The sequence below is a fragment of the Piliocolobus tephrosceles genome, chromosome 19 (assembly GCF_002776525.5).
Source record: "Piliocolobus tephrosceles isolate RC106 chromosome 19, ASM277652v3, whole genome shotgun sequence".
Lineage (NCBI taxonomy): Eukaryota > Metazoa > Chordata > Mammalia > Primates > Cercopithecidae > Piliocolobus > Piliocolobus tephrosceles.
The window spans coordinates 1,063,764-1,077,738 of NC_045452.1; the positions used below are offsets into that span (position 1 = coordinate 1,063,764).

A 13,975-nucleotide genomic window follows, 5' to 3' on the forward strand; every position below is an offset into this window, starting at 1 on the left:
CCCCTAGCTCGACGGTCCCCTAGGTCATCCGTCCCCTAGCTCGACGGTCCCCTAGGTCATCCGTCCCCTAGCTCGACAGTCCCCTACGTCATCCGTCCCCTAGCTCGACGGTCCCCTACGTCATCTGTCCCTTAGCTTGACTGCCCCCTAGGTCATCCATCCTCTGGCAAGAACGTCTCCTCGGTCCTCAGCCGTACCCTAGGTTGGCCATCCTCTAGGTCATCCAACCCCTAAGCTCGACTGTCCCCTAGGTCATCCATCCCCTAACTCGACAGCCCCTAGGTCATCCATCCCCTAACTTGACTGTCCCCTAGGTCATCCATCCCCTAGCTCGACCGTCTCCTCGGTCCTCAGCAGTCCTCTAGGTTGGCCGTCCCCTAGGTCATCCATCCCCTAGCTTGACAGTCCCCTAGGTCATCCATCCCCTAGCATGACTGTCCCCTAGGTCATCCATCCCCTAGCCTGACAGTCCCCTACGTCATCCATCCCGTAGCTTGACTGTCCCCTAGGTCATCCATCCCCTAGCTTGACTGTCCCCTAGGTCATCTATCCCCTAGCTTGACCGTCTCCTCGGTTCTCAGCTGTCCCTTAGGTTGGCCATCCTCTGGGTCATCCACGCCCTAGCTCAATGGTCCCCTAGGTCATCCATCCCCTAACTTGACTGTCCTCTAGGTCATCCATCCTCTAGCTCGACCATCTCCTTGGTCCTCAGCCGTCCCCTAGGTTGGCCGTCCTTTAGGTCGACCATCCACTAGCCTGTCTGTCCCCCAGGCTTGACTTTGACTTTAGTATTCCCCATGTGACCTCTAGCAAATGACTTTGCCTCTGTGGGTGCCCCTGGAGCATGAGGCCTTAGAGGCCACCCTCTGGCTCTAGGGTTCCATGATTGGTGTCCATGGCTTGTTCCTGGGGTCCTGTTCCTGTTCCTCCCTTGCTCCTCACACCTGTTGGGCCCTGGGGAGGCTCACCAAGTACTAGCCTTGGCACAGCCAGCCCAGGCAGCTTCACGGATGGAGAAGCAGTGGGCACACTGCCCACCACAACAACGTGAGGGATGTGGAGGGGGGTGGCCAACCTGACCCAATAGGTTGAATGTCCACACTGTCACCACTGAGGCAGTGAGCCTGGGACCACATTCTCCATTTTTTGCTGTCCCCGAAGGCAGCACCCATCACCAGTGTTGGGATGTGTTTAGGGACGCACACAGAAACCCAGGGGAATTACAGCTCAGCCCCAGTGCGACCGCCTGGGAAAGCTCGACAGGGAGCCTTGACGAAGACACACTCTCTCGGTCCCTGAGAAGGTGCAGATCCCAACCCTAACTCAGTTGCTGGCCTGGCTGGGGCACAAAGAAGCCTGGCTCTGCAGAAGGTGGAGCAGGAGGAGAGGGCTGGTTCTCTAGAATCTTCTAGGAGAGCGGCCAAAGAGCTGGCAAGGCCAAGGGAGACGAAGGAGGGGATGAGAAATAAAGCGTCCAGTTTGCTGAGTTATTTAAAGAGGAACTGGTGGCCGGGCGCGGTGGCTCAAGCCTGTAATCCCAGCACTTTGGGAGGCCGAGACGGGCGGATCACGAGGTCAGGAGATCGAGACTATCCTGGCTAACACGGTGAAACCCCGTCTCTACTAAAAAATACAAAAAACTAGCTGGGCGAGGTGGCGGGCGCCTGTAGTCCCAGCTACTCGGGAGGCTGAGGCAGGAGAATGGCGTAAACCCGTGAGGCGGAGCTTGCAGTGAGCTGAGATCCGGCCACTGCACTCCAGCCTGGGCGACAGAGCGAGACTCCGTCTCAAAAAAAAAAAAAAATAAAAAAAATAAAGAGGAACTGGTTCGGGCTGCAGGAGCCACCTTCACTGAATGGGCATGTGACGGGCTCAGGCGCACCATGTAGCCTTACTGGGTTACTGGACAGCAAGAGAGGGCAGACTCAAGTCCAAGCCCCAGAAGCCTTGCAACGAAGGCATGCTACATTCTGGGGAAGCTTTTCACACAAAAGGGAGGCAGGAAGCAGGAGACAGCCGGGCTGCTCCCAGCCAGGAGGAGGAGCATAGGCCCCAGGGCTGGACAGCGGAAGTGGGGTAATGCTCCGCAGAGCTCTGCCCACCCTGTATGCTGACAGGTGCCTGTTAGAGTGTGCTCTGATTCCTCTCTCCTCCACCTTCACTAGATCCACCCAAAGTCCTGGGCTCTGGAAAGCGAGGGGCGGAGTCAGACCTAGCAGCCCTGCGGGTCAGTTACTGGACCAGTCCTTTAAGACGACAAACCGTCCCTAACTACCAAACCCACCAAGTGGGCAGGACCAGTCACAATGCTCAGTGCCTGAGGTCCCAGCTCCTGCCAGCAGCCCTGGACTGGGCAGTGTTCTCCAGGCCCTGGGGAAAAATAGACAAGGAAGAAATAGACAATGCCAGGCTGCCTCCTCCAGGGAAGGGGAGTGTGACACAGGTATGGCTCCAGTCTTTACTTCTTCACAAGAAAAGAAAACAGGAACCCTTGCTGTGGATGCCAACGGCCCCAGCTCCCATGTAGAAAGCCAGTGTGACCGCCTCAGTGTATAGGGGTCAGCGGTCAGCTGGCTGTGCGCCACTAGCTGTCCATCCCTGGCCTCAGTTTTGCTCTTCCTCTCTACCCCACCAAAGCCCAGCAGTGAGCAGAGGGCCCCAGGCCCGGTGAAGCCCCTCTGCCTGACTACCCACCTCTCGCCGTGACTTCTGCGAGGACCTCTCAAGGACATCGTCGCTGGAGAGGTCTGAGTCCTCGGAGAAGCTTAGCTGGCGCCGGAGCTGCAGCTCTGTGGAGAGAGGGAGGCCACGTGAGGATGGCGCCAGATAGCAGGCGCAGCTCTCTCCCAATCCTACGTTCCCACGTGAAGCGGAGGCTGGGTAGGGGGCTGCATTCATTTTAGTCTAAGGGATCCTTCCCCCAACCTGGGGAGCGCCAGGAGCTGGGACACCAACATTTGCCTGGACAGGGCAGAGCTGACCCCAAGCAGGTGGCACCCGGGCCTGCCCAGCCCCTCCTGGCAGCACTGCCCTCTGCCCTGTGCACGAGTGGGCCCCTCTGGGGTCGTCTGACTTCAGGAAGGGCACAAACCTCCACAGTCTTCCTGATACAGTTTCAAGCTGGCTTTGAAGACTCTGTTACGCAGCCGGCTATGCCCTGTGAACCCATGGTTCAGTCCCTTCTCTAGGTCAGCACGGCTCCTGAGAACCCCTGGGGGGGCAGTGGGAGCATGGATCCTGAGAGCCCCCAATGACCTGAGCCCCTCCCGCCCCACCTGCAAGTGGGCCCGGCCGCTGTCGCACCTGCCCTTACGACAGGAAGCACCCTGTGCTTGCCGGAGTCCACCGTGGCCGCGCTGGAGGGGGTGCTGGGGCAGGACTTGTTGTCGGCCTTCTTCTTCTTGTCCTTCTTGTACCCAGAGAAGACCGACTTCCACAGGGACTTGGGTTTGGTGGCAGCTTCCTCCAGGAGGTTGGGGCTGGGCTTCTCTGGGGGCCGGCCCTCGCCTTTGGACTTCTTCTCCTTCTTGTTTCTGCGGGGGGAGAAGAGTGATGACCTCTTCTTGCTCTTCCCACTGGAGCCCTCGGATGAAGTGAAAGAGCCATCTGGGCCCCCCGAGTCCGACGGCGCGGAGAGGACCTCCTCGCTGATGGCTTCATGCTTCTGGGTGGGCTCCTCAGAGCCCCTGAGAGTGGGACGTGTGGGGGAGTCGGGCCGGCGCTCCTTGCCCTGGGAGAGTGCTGATGATGCCTTGCGGGACCTAGGGGCGCCCGTGGCCAGCTCCATCTGCTGCATCCTGCTCAGTTGCCTGGCCATGGCATCCCGCAGCGCCTGGCTCTTCACGGACTTCTCTCTGGCTCGCATGCGCTCCTCGGCCAACTCCTTGGCTTCCGCGGAGACCAAGGGCAGCCCCCTCTTCTGTGGCTGCAGCGACCCTCCCAGAACAGGTAGCCTCCCGTTCTCCTTGCCCAGGGGCGGGGGGGGAGGCTTCTCGGGGCGTGACCAGCAGGAGGGGGGCGTGAAGAACTTCTCCTGCAGGCTTGAGTCCTCAGTCTTGTCGTCGTAGGTGTCTTCCACGTCGTCAGCGAAGGGGATCTCCTCCACGCTCTCCACAAAAGACTTCCGCACCTCCTCTCTGGGGGGCTGAGCAGGCTCCCGGGGGGGCCGCATCCATGTGACGGGCAAGGGTGGCGGGACCACGGAGGCGCTGGGCTCGGCCTCTCTGAGCTTCCTCCGCAAGGTGGCGGGCTCCTCACCCGGGGGCGGGGGCGGGGGCGGGCTGGAGGGTGGCGTGAGCATGGCGGAGTCCGAGGTGTTGAAGCTCTGGCTGCCCAGTGTCTTCATGTTGGAGGAGCTCCCGTGCAGGCCCAGGCCAGAGCTGCTGGACAGCTCCCTGCGCTCCTCCTGGGCGCTGCGCAGCTCTCTGTCCGACGGGGACCGGGGTGTTGGCAGGGACAAAGGCTCGCCCTCTGGCTTTGGCAAGCCCAGCCTTTTGGGGACAGACAGAGGCTTGAGAAGGTGGAGTCCCTCATCCTGGGAGGACTTTTCAACGGAATAAGATTTGAGGGACACTGGCCTGAAGGCAGGCGTGGGGAAGCTGGGCTCAGGCCCCTTGCTGCGGTCCACAGGGGTGAGCCCAAGGCTGCGGCGGATTTCCGCACTCTTCATCCAGAATTCCTCCACCAGGTCACTCCTTCTGAGGGCCTCATCCACAGCAAGGGGGCTGCCCAGCCTGTCCTTGGTGTCACTTTGGCTTTGGACAGGGAGAGGGGCCAGGGGGGTGGATGTTTTGGCTGGGACAGGCTGGAAGCGTATGGGGGACTGGGTAGGGGATGGGACAGTGGCCTCGGTGGAAGGCTGGGGCTGGGAGCAGATGGGGAGTGGGCTGGCTGGGGGCGTGGAGGCTGCCACGGGCGGCCGGGGCTGTGGGCTCCCTGGTGAGGAAGGAGTCCTGGCTTCTGGCAAGGCTACTGGCTGCGATCGGATGGGAGAGTGCACAGCTTTCGGATCCGACGGGGCATCAGCTTTGGGCTTCTCTTTGGGGAGCAAAGGCTCAGGGAAAAGGCGCTCCTCAGGTAATGTCTCCCGGGTGGCGGCAGGAACAGGTGGGAGTCGGGGCCCCTGCAGGGAAGGAAGACAGAAGCCGCTGAGAAGTGGGGGCTTTCACGGCCAGCAGCATCCTCACGGAGCTTTCTCGCTCAAAGCGCCTGCACCTGTGCCTGCTGCAGGACTTCCCCGTCCTTCCAGCTGTTACTAGAACAGCTCCAGGAGAACACTTTTCATTTTCTGCTCCAGTTGTTCAATGTTTAGAACCACTCTGCTTTAGTTTAGACAAACTGGGTTTTCAGGGTTTGGTTCATCTCAAATACATCCTATATTCTTTGTTCACTCATAGGAACACTGGCCAAAAGAACACGGATGAATGCCGTCCTCACCCTCCAGGAGGCCCCAGAGCGCCAAGATCCCTGACATACATACAGAGGGGCCAAGACGGTAAGAAGACTTACAATAGCCACCGTGCATTATGATCAAACTGTCCTCCCCAGGAAGCTCAAAGATGGGCAGAGATTCCTACACCAGTCCTTATATCACCCCATCCAAGAGTCTCAAACAAAGCCTCCCCATTTCACAGATGGCTGAGCGTGGAGGCTCACACCTGTAATCCCAGCACTTTGGGAGGCTGAGGTGGGCAGATCACGAGGTCAGGAGATTGAGACCATCCTGGCTAACATGGTGAAACCCTGTCTCCACTAAAAACACAAAAATTAGCTGGGTGTGGTGGCGGGCACCTGTAGTCCCAGCTACTCAGGAGGCTGAGGCAGGAGAATGGCGTGAACCCGGGAGGCAAGCTTGCAGTGAGCCAAGATTGAGCCACTGCACTCCAGCCTGGGCAACAGAGAGAGACTCCGTCTCAAAAAAAAAAAAAAATGAATCAGTGAACAGGCTAGGCACAGTGGCTCATGCCTGTAATCCCAGCATTTTGGGAGGCCGAGGCAGGAGGATTGCTTGAGCCCAGGAGTTGGAGGCTGCAGTGAGCCATGATCATGCCACTGCACTGCTGCCCATGCCAGCCTGGGCAAGAGTGAGATCCTGTCTCAAAAAAAAAAAAAAAAAAATCAATCAATCAATCAATCAATCACTGAATAGTTCCATGCTTCCTAGAATCCCAAAGACTATTTCAAGCAGATGTAGGCTTTGGATTCCAGCTTTCTCCCTGATCTGCCCTGCAGACGGTATTTCTCAAACCATGTTCCACAGGACCTGCTGTCACAGTTGGCTTCACAGCATTCTCCATGTGGTCCACACACCACAGGCTGTCTGCATGGATGTAGCTTTTTTTTTTTTTTTGAGATGGAGTCTCGCTCTGTCGCCCAGGCTGGAGTGCAGTGGTGTGATCTCAGCTCGCTGCACACTCCACCTCCCAGGTTCACATCATTCTCCTGCCTCAGCCTCCCGAGAAGCTGGGACTACAGACGCCCGTCACCACGCCTGGCTGATTTTTTGTATTTTTAGTAGAGATGGGGTTTCACCACGTTAGCCAGGATGGGCTTGATCTCCTGACCTCGTGGTCCGCCCGCCTCGGCCTCCCAGAGTGCTGGGATTCCAGGCGTGAGCCACTGCGCCTGGCTGGATGTTGTAAATTTCAATGGTTATACATTTATTTTAACATAATGTTAAAAATGCATTTGTCATATCAAACCAATCATCCCATCAATATTATTGCTTTAATTTAAACATAAATTTATTTTTAGTAAAATATCAAATATCTTATTATACCATTTATCATAAACAAATTATAATTATTTATTTTAATAAATTTATTAGTTATAAAAATAAATTTGTTTTAATAAATTTATAACATATTTGAACATAATTTTAATATATCTTTATTATATATTTGTTATGCATAATAAATTATTTTTAATAAATTTATGTTTAAATTAAACATATGGTATGTGGTATGTGTACCTAACACAGTGACATGGGGTAGACGACTCAGGTTTGGGATCAGAGTGGGGCAGAGTTAGTAGGTGCCACCCAGACGGCCTCATCCCCAAGAGTACTGAGCTGGAACTCCAAGGCCACTCCTGTCATCAACAGCTCCACTTACTACTACAAGGAGGACAAGGGTTTTCAGTCTTCCTCAGAATGAGGAGGCCAGCAGGCTATGTTAGCCCCAGTTTGGTGGGACCCACACCATGGGTCCTGAAACAGAGGTTAATATGTGTCCTTGGGGTCCCATTAGTTCTCTGTACCCCACAGCAAGCCCCAAACCCCTACCTCTGTTGAGGGGCTGTGGACTGGAGTGAACAGAAGAGCTGATTCCTGGGCAGACCGGATGGGGCTGGTGGCTTGGGAGGGACCTGAAAAGAATGAACACAGGGCCTTACAAGAGGAAGCCCCGCCATGTGCTAGGATGGCACCCCTATCAGCCAGCCCCAGAGGGTGGAGAGGAAGGTGGAGGGCGAGTCGCTGAGTCTGCTCCCAGTTCTGGAAAGCACAGGTTCTCTCAGAGGCCAGGGTCCTGGAAGCGTCTTCCCGGGGCTGCCCGGCACTTTCTGCAGGTGCTCCTGTCAACACCAGGTCAGAGTGTGGGCTTCCTCCACGTGCAGGCTCTGCACGCAGAGCTTCAGGACAAACCTTCTACCTTTCCCCAGACTCAAACTACACAAGGAAAGGGCCATTGGCCAAAGCATCTGCAGCAGCCTGTGGCACAAGGAGGGTGGACAGAGGAGGAAAAGGCAAGGAGCTCCCTGCACCTCGGAGGCTGGTGTGCACCGTGGCTCTGCTCTGAAGCGCCTGGCCCCTGAGCCACTCTCGTGTGCACATGGCTCTTGCAGGAATTCTTGAAGTTGTCTCTCCTATCAATGACAGGCTCACCTCTCTCTTGGTGCTTCGGTGAGGCGGGCAGCTTCTCCTCATCTTCTGATACCCTCAGCTCCGGCTCTGCTGCCCCCTCAGCTGTGTGCCGCAAACGCAGCTCTCTGTCAGCATCTGACGGGCTGTCAGACCAGTGCTGATCTGGCAGAGGGAAGGGGCAGAAGCGGGTGCACACCCTAAGTGAGGCCGACTACTTTTCCGCCTGAGAGCAGCCCCGCCACTTGCTCATTTGCAACACAACTGCTCAGGTGCAGACCAGGAGGCCCTTCTTACGCAGGGACAGACCTGGCTACCAGACCACCCTGGCTCCTGAGGGGTCCGGCCAAGAGCACCCTCCTGCCTTGGCAAAGCGGGGCCGCATCAAAGCCTGTGGGGCTCTGTTTCTTTTTAAATACACCAACAGTCACACATGATGGGCTATGACAGAGAAAGACAGGGTGTGCCTGTGGAAGGTAGGCCTGGCCTCACAGGCCCCCTTCTATGCACCTCCTCCTCTCAGCAGCCCTGACTGCCACACCAACTCCACAGCTGAGGCCTGCGCCCCCTCACAAGCTTGGGCTCTTCTCATTCCTCCCAGTCTCGCCCCTGACCCCCTCAGCCCCCCACAACCAGACTGCGATGCAGAACACACCTCCAGGTATCTAGCTTTGGGAGCCAGTCAGCTGGATTAAAGGCCTTGTGTAAAGTCGCAGGTTGGCTCAGGCACCCAGCCGCAGCCGGATGAGTGCAGGCCAAGTTGCCTGGGGCTCGTGGGTAGGTGGTGGGCGGGTGGAATGAGATGCATTCCAGTCATGGCGGAGCCAAGAAGGAACCAGGAGGCCCAATGGTGGCCTCCCTGAGCTTGATTTTGCTGGAAAGCACATTGCCTTCGTCTTCCCTGAGCTCCCACCACAGGGGCAGGGAGGGTGGACACCTACCGTCATCCAGCTCAGCACCAGTGTCCCCTGGGTCCCCATCCTCTGCTGCCTCCCCTTCTATCTCGGCTGGTTCTGAGTCCACATCTTCCTCTAGGTCATTCTCATCCAATGGAGCTGCAAAGCAGAAAGGTTCAAAGGAAGGAAGAAAAGGAGAACAGACAGGCTGCATCTTCATTGGGGGTGAGAGGTACTGCCTTTCTCAGGGCAGTGCCATGCAGGCCCCAGAAGGGAGATCCTGCCAGGCCCAGGGGGCTCTCCACATGCAGCATGGGCGCTGGGGGGCCCAGGGCCCCCAAACACAGGAGGTTGGCATTTCTCAGTGCTAGGTGCCAAGTGGGAAGAGAAGAGCGGCTGAAGGTGGGGGCACTGTTCCTCCTTCCCCAAACGTTGCTGTAGGAACCTCAGTTGGAGGGTGGAAGGGGAAACGCTGCTTCTCTGGGCCGAGGCCCAGCAGCATCTACCAAAGCCTGGCCGTGTGCTGACCGCCTCACACACCAGGAGCCATTCAGCCCTCCTAACGCAGGCTGAGCATCCTGAATCCGAAAATCCAAGATTCAAAATCCTCCAAAATCTGAAATTTTCTGAGTGCTGACAGGAGGCCAAGTGGAAAATTCCACAGCAGACCTCACGTGGTGACCCACAGCTAAAACTGTTTCATGCACAAAATTATTAAAAATATTGTATAAAATTATCTGTAGGCTACGTGTACAAGGTATATATGACACATAAATACATTTCGTGTTTAGACTTGGGTGCCATCCCCAAGATCTCTCATTATGTATACGCAGAGATTCCAACATCTGAAAGAAATTCGAAATCCAAAACACTTCTGGTCTCAAACATTTTGGATAAGAAACACTCAGCCTGCAATATAATTAGAGGGACTGTTTCTTCAGCGAGAAGGCTGAGGTCCAGTCGGGTGAGGGGGCTGAACATAGTGCCGCGTGCAGGGGCACCAGACGAGCTTCCCTTGCGATAATTTAGAGAAGGTATAATACTTTGGGAGAGCACTGGGTGCTGAGGGTATGTAAAGTTCATCCTCTGGACTCCAAGTGGCCCTTCAGGGCTGCAAAATGAGGCAAAGCCCTCAACAACTTCCCCTCCCCAGAAGCCAGCCCCTAAGCACGCACACACCCTGTCCCCACCTCCCACACTCAGAACTTGCACTGGCAGGAAGAGGGCGGCACGCTATGCTCTGAGGACACTGAGACCCGCACCACCTGAGACCCACAGGACCACTGGCCAGGGGATCTGCAGGCTCTCCTAGGGTTCAAGCCCAGCCACCCCCAAATTACCCCTAAGGGTTTTAATTTCAGGAGAAAGGAGTTATGCTCTGATGTCCATATACAAGAGTCTGCACAGATCAAAGCCCCAGGCTGGGGAGCAGGAACTAACGGCGCCCGGTTAGGTGGATTTCTTAAAAAGCTGTGTGGAAATGGGAGCGCACAGCCTCAGAAGCAACGTCTTCTCTCCACAGGCTAGGCACTTAGAAGACACTGGTAACGTTTTATTCCTTGACCAGGGTGGCAGTTATATGAGTTTTTATTTCTTTAATAATTCCTTAAGCTTATGTTTATCTTTTATGCACAGTTTGTAAGATGATGGTTCAAATCTAGTGTTTGAAGAACTGCATGAAACAGGTTTGGAAGGGAACAGACGGGCCACGTCACAGGGAGAGATGGGTGGGTTCCCAGACTAGCTGACAGTTAGGGCCATGCGCCTCCCTGAGATGCCAGAGCGGCCCACGGAGCTGGCCGTGCCAAACGCTATCCTATAGCAACGGCACCTGCTGGGAAGCAGCGGGGAGACGCCTCAAGTATTTCTATTGGTTACAACCTCGGTGTGAGAACACTGCTTTTGGCCACTCAAGGAAGACAGTTCCTCAAATACCAGGGAGCGGGACTTCTGAGGCAAAGACAAAAGAATTCATGGCTGCACTATACCAATTCTGAAAAGGAGGAACAAAAGCCCCATTTAGAACAGAATCCGGCCCGTGCCATGGAGAGGGCCACTATGCCTGACAGATTTGTTGGGGTGAATCTAGGTGCCCAGGGATCCAGATGGCAACCCTACACTCTTGCTGGCGAGTGAACTGGAGGCCAGCACCAAGGAGACCCACAAAGGCCTCCCAGCCGGGCACAGCCCAGGGCACCCTGGGTTAGCCTGACCCGCCCTGGTGCCTTGGTCCTTCACGTGGCTCTCCTGTAGACTTTCTACTAAGAAATGCCTGTGGTAGAGTCAGGTGGGTGAGAGGTCTACACTCCTTGGCAGTACCTTGAAAGGAACAATCGTTACATAGACAAAAAAATGGGTGAGAAGTATCAACGCAGCAGCAGCGGTGTTGAAAGAGACACAGCTAGAGGGGTGGATCTGGGGGTGAAATTCAGGTTAAGACGGAGTGCAGGGTGCTAGAAGCTGCCACGCAGGTTGATGAGCCACGCGCTATGAAAGCCAGGAGCCACTGACCCGCTCAGCTCTTGGTTTCCCTCAGCCGCCAGCTGGGGGGCTCTTGCCTCACTGCCCTAGGGACCCACACCGTCTAGAAGGGGAGCCGCTGTCTCTGCGCAAAGAGCAGTGGCCCTCCCCTGTGGCTGTGTGCCTGTTTCTCCCACTGCCGGGAGGACACAGGGACAGGCTGGTGAAGCCCCATGAGCTCCCATGAGTCATCCCAGAAGTGACCGCTAGGACAGTGGTGCTGCTGGGGGCAACGCTGCCCTTCCTCCGGCAGTGTCTGACAACTCGTGGAGGGATTTTTGGTGTCTTCATGGGTGGTGGAGGCTGCACGGACATTGCAAGGGTGGAGGCCAGAATGTTAAACCTTCTGCGAGGGAAAGAGCTATCCTGCCCCAAATGCCAGTAGTCCCTCGGTGAGAAACATACAGCTCCAGAAAAGTTTAGGAAGGGCAACTCAGGCTGCTCAATGATCTCTTGCACTTGATGAGATGCCTGCAGCTCAGGCTGGATTTGGCTGGTGTCAGCCCTGGTCACACCCAGCCTGTCAGCTGAATAGCATCCACCCATCCTCTGCCCGTCCCTCTCCACCGTCATCCTCCCATAAACCCCCTGGTTTTGACTGCCTCCTTCTCTGATACCTTGGTAGGCACGTGGAATATCTTCTGATTCCTCCCCTTTCACACTCAATCAGTACCCACCTCATTCTCAACACACTTTAAAAATCTCAGTGCCAAAAACGTTCCTTTGGCTCTGGCTTTTTTACCCGACTCTATCCATAAAAACCTGCCTGTGTCTGTCCTGCCTGCCCTCCTGTTTCCCTCTGAGCTGCCCTGAAGGAGGGGGTGTGCATCTGATCCATGCAAGGGCGGGCTGTCTGGCAAGACATGCAGGTGCCCCCGCCCGCCTCCGCCGCCCTGGCATGCACTTGCAACAGGCCCAGGAGTCTAGTGTTAAGGTACCAGCAGAGCCGCCTAGAGAGAGGTTACGGTGAGTGGGGAGAGAGTGAACATCACCAGACTACCTCCGGAGACCGTCTCCAGCCAGGCCTGCACCGCCGCGCGGCGTATGGAGGGAAGGTCGGGCGCTGAATTTAAAACAGACGACAAATACAAAGTTACACAGCAATATGCGTTCCCAACGAGGAGAGCCGAGGTCATCCTTAAAATCCCAAACCGAAGAGAAACTGAGACGGCGTTCAGGACAGAGGCCTGTCCGGCACCAACAACGGGTGCGAACCCTGTTGTTAGCCTGTGTGATGGAGAATCGGAATGCCAAGAGAAGAGGGAAAACCCAAGGCAGGGCCGCCACTGGCCCCGGGCTGCACAGCGCTCCCGAGTCACAAGCCAGCCCAGTGCTGCAGGTGTGCACAGTGCCATCGCAAGCCGGAAACGGAGGCTGGTCTTGCCTGTAGGTGAAGATTTGGGGCCAGGGAGGAACAAACGTCTTATTAAATGCTGTTTCATGACGGCAGGAAACGCCCCTTCTGTATGCTCAGAGCCTGGCAGGGTGTGTGGTCCGTGACCGGTGCTGAATGAAAATGTGAACACACAGGAGCGACAGCAGAGGTGACACCGAGGGTGGGTATTTGGAAGACAGCACGCTGGGGAGGATGGCATAGCGGCCACCACGTCCCTCAACAGTCTCCACGGTTCTTCTTATTGCTATTTCTTTATTAAAAAAAGCCAGAATAAGGTGCATCTTCATCCTAATGTGTGACACAGATCGTCCCACCTAAAGCCTGGGGCTGGAGATGATGCTACTCTAGAGGCCTCCTGGATAGAAATCTCTTCCCAAGACTTCATTTCACTTCCAAACACGCCTCTCCCGCCCCCTTCCTGCCAACACACATTCACGTCCAGACACACTCTGTGAGGGAAGGACCAGAACGTTTTACAAAGTGAGGAAAGAGCAGCCGTGGCCAGAAACATGAGAGAGAGACAGGAAATTCTTGGTTTACCCAAGATCACATCCATTTTACCACTTTGCATCAACAGAGAAAGAGTCCACAACCTCTTAATCCACAGAGAACTTTACATATCCTCAGATGAAAAGTACAGGCGTCACAACTGACAGCAGCAAAGCGGGATGCGCCCGGCTCCCGTGTGTGACCTCACGCGAGGCTCTGCCCTGACAGAAAGGCCGCCTGTGGCGACAGAGGCAGCAGGCGAGCGGTGCTCGGGGCACACTGCAGCCTGCGGCTGGGAGCGTTTACCTCTGGAAGCAGAGGACTCAGAGGCCGGCGCCATCCTCTCTTCCTCCTCTCTCTCACGGATATGAGTCCAGTGCACGTCAGCCTGGATCTCCAGAGGATCCGCCGCCTGCATGACCTGCTGGAGCCTCTGGTTCCCGGCTAGTATCCCAGGGTCAAGGGGCAGAGAAATGAGGTGGGGAAGGGGTGATGAAATAGTGTGGGAAAGGAAAGAGAAAGAGAAGTTACAGCATTGGCCAGGATCAGTATGAATCAGAAAGAAGTAAAAATTAAGAACATGTATGCACAAGCATACACACACACACAGACACGGACACACAGACACACACGCACAGTCCTGCTGCTCATTCAGTGTGACCCGGTCATTTCCAGCCGTATATGTACCATTAAATTCAGTGAAGAGAATCACACGTTCCTTTCTGAGACTCCTTTCATCCTAAGCGGCATTCAGGCGACCCATGTGCCAAGATGGAAACAGAGCAGATTCCAGCCTGCTCCCGCAGGCCCAGCCCC

General features: G+C 55.8%; 1 protein-coding gene across 1 annotated transcript in view; it reads right to left on the bottom strand.

Annotated features, from left to right (window-relative positions):
• MICAL3 (microtubule associated monooxygenase, calponin and LIM domain containing 3) overlaps positions 1-13,975 on the bottom strand; it is a 1,031,057-nt gene that overhangs the window by 27,369 nt on the left and 989,713 nt on the right. The window contains exons 23-27 of the mRNA XM_031934616.1: positions 8,800-8,913; positions 7,883-8,023; positions 7,283-7,365; positions 3,304-5,122; positions 2,695-2,789 (exon numbers count right to left, since the gene is read on the bottom strand). Of these exons, the coding sequence (XP_031790476.1) occupies positions 2,695-2,789; positions 3,304-5,122; positions 7,283-7,365; positions 7,883-8,023; positions 8,800-8,913 (2,252 nt within the window). The remainder of the gene's footprint in view (positions 1-2,694; positions 2,790-3,303; positions 5,123-7,282; positions 7,366-7,882; positions 8,024-8,799; positions 8,914-13,975) is intronic.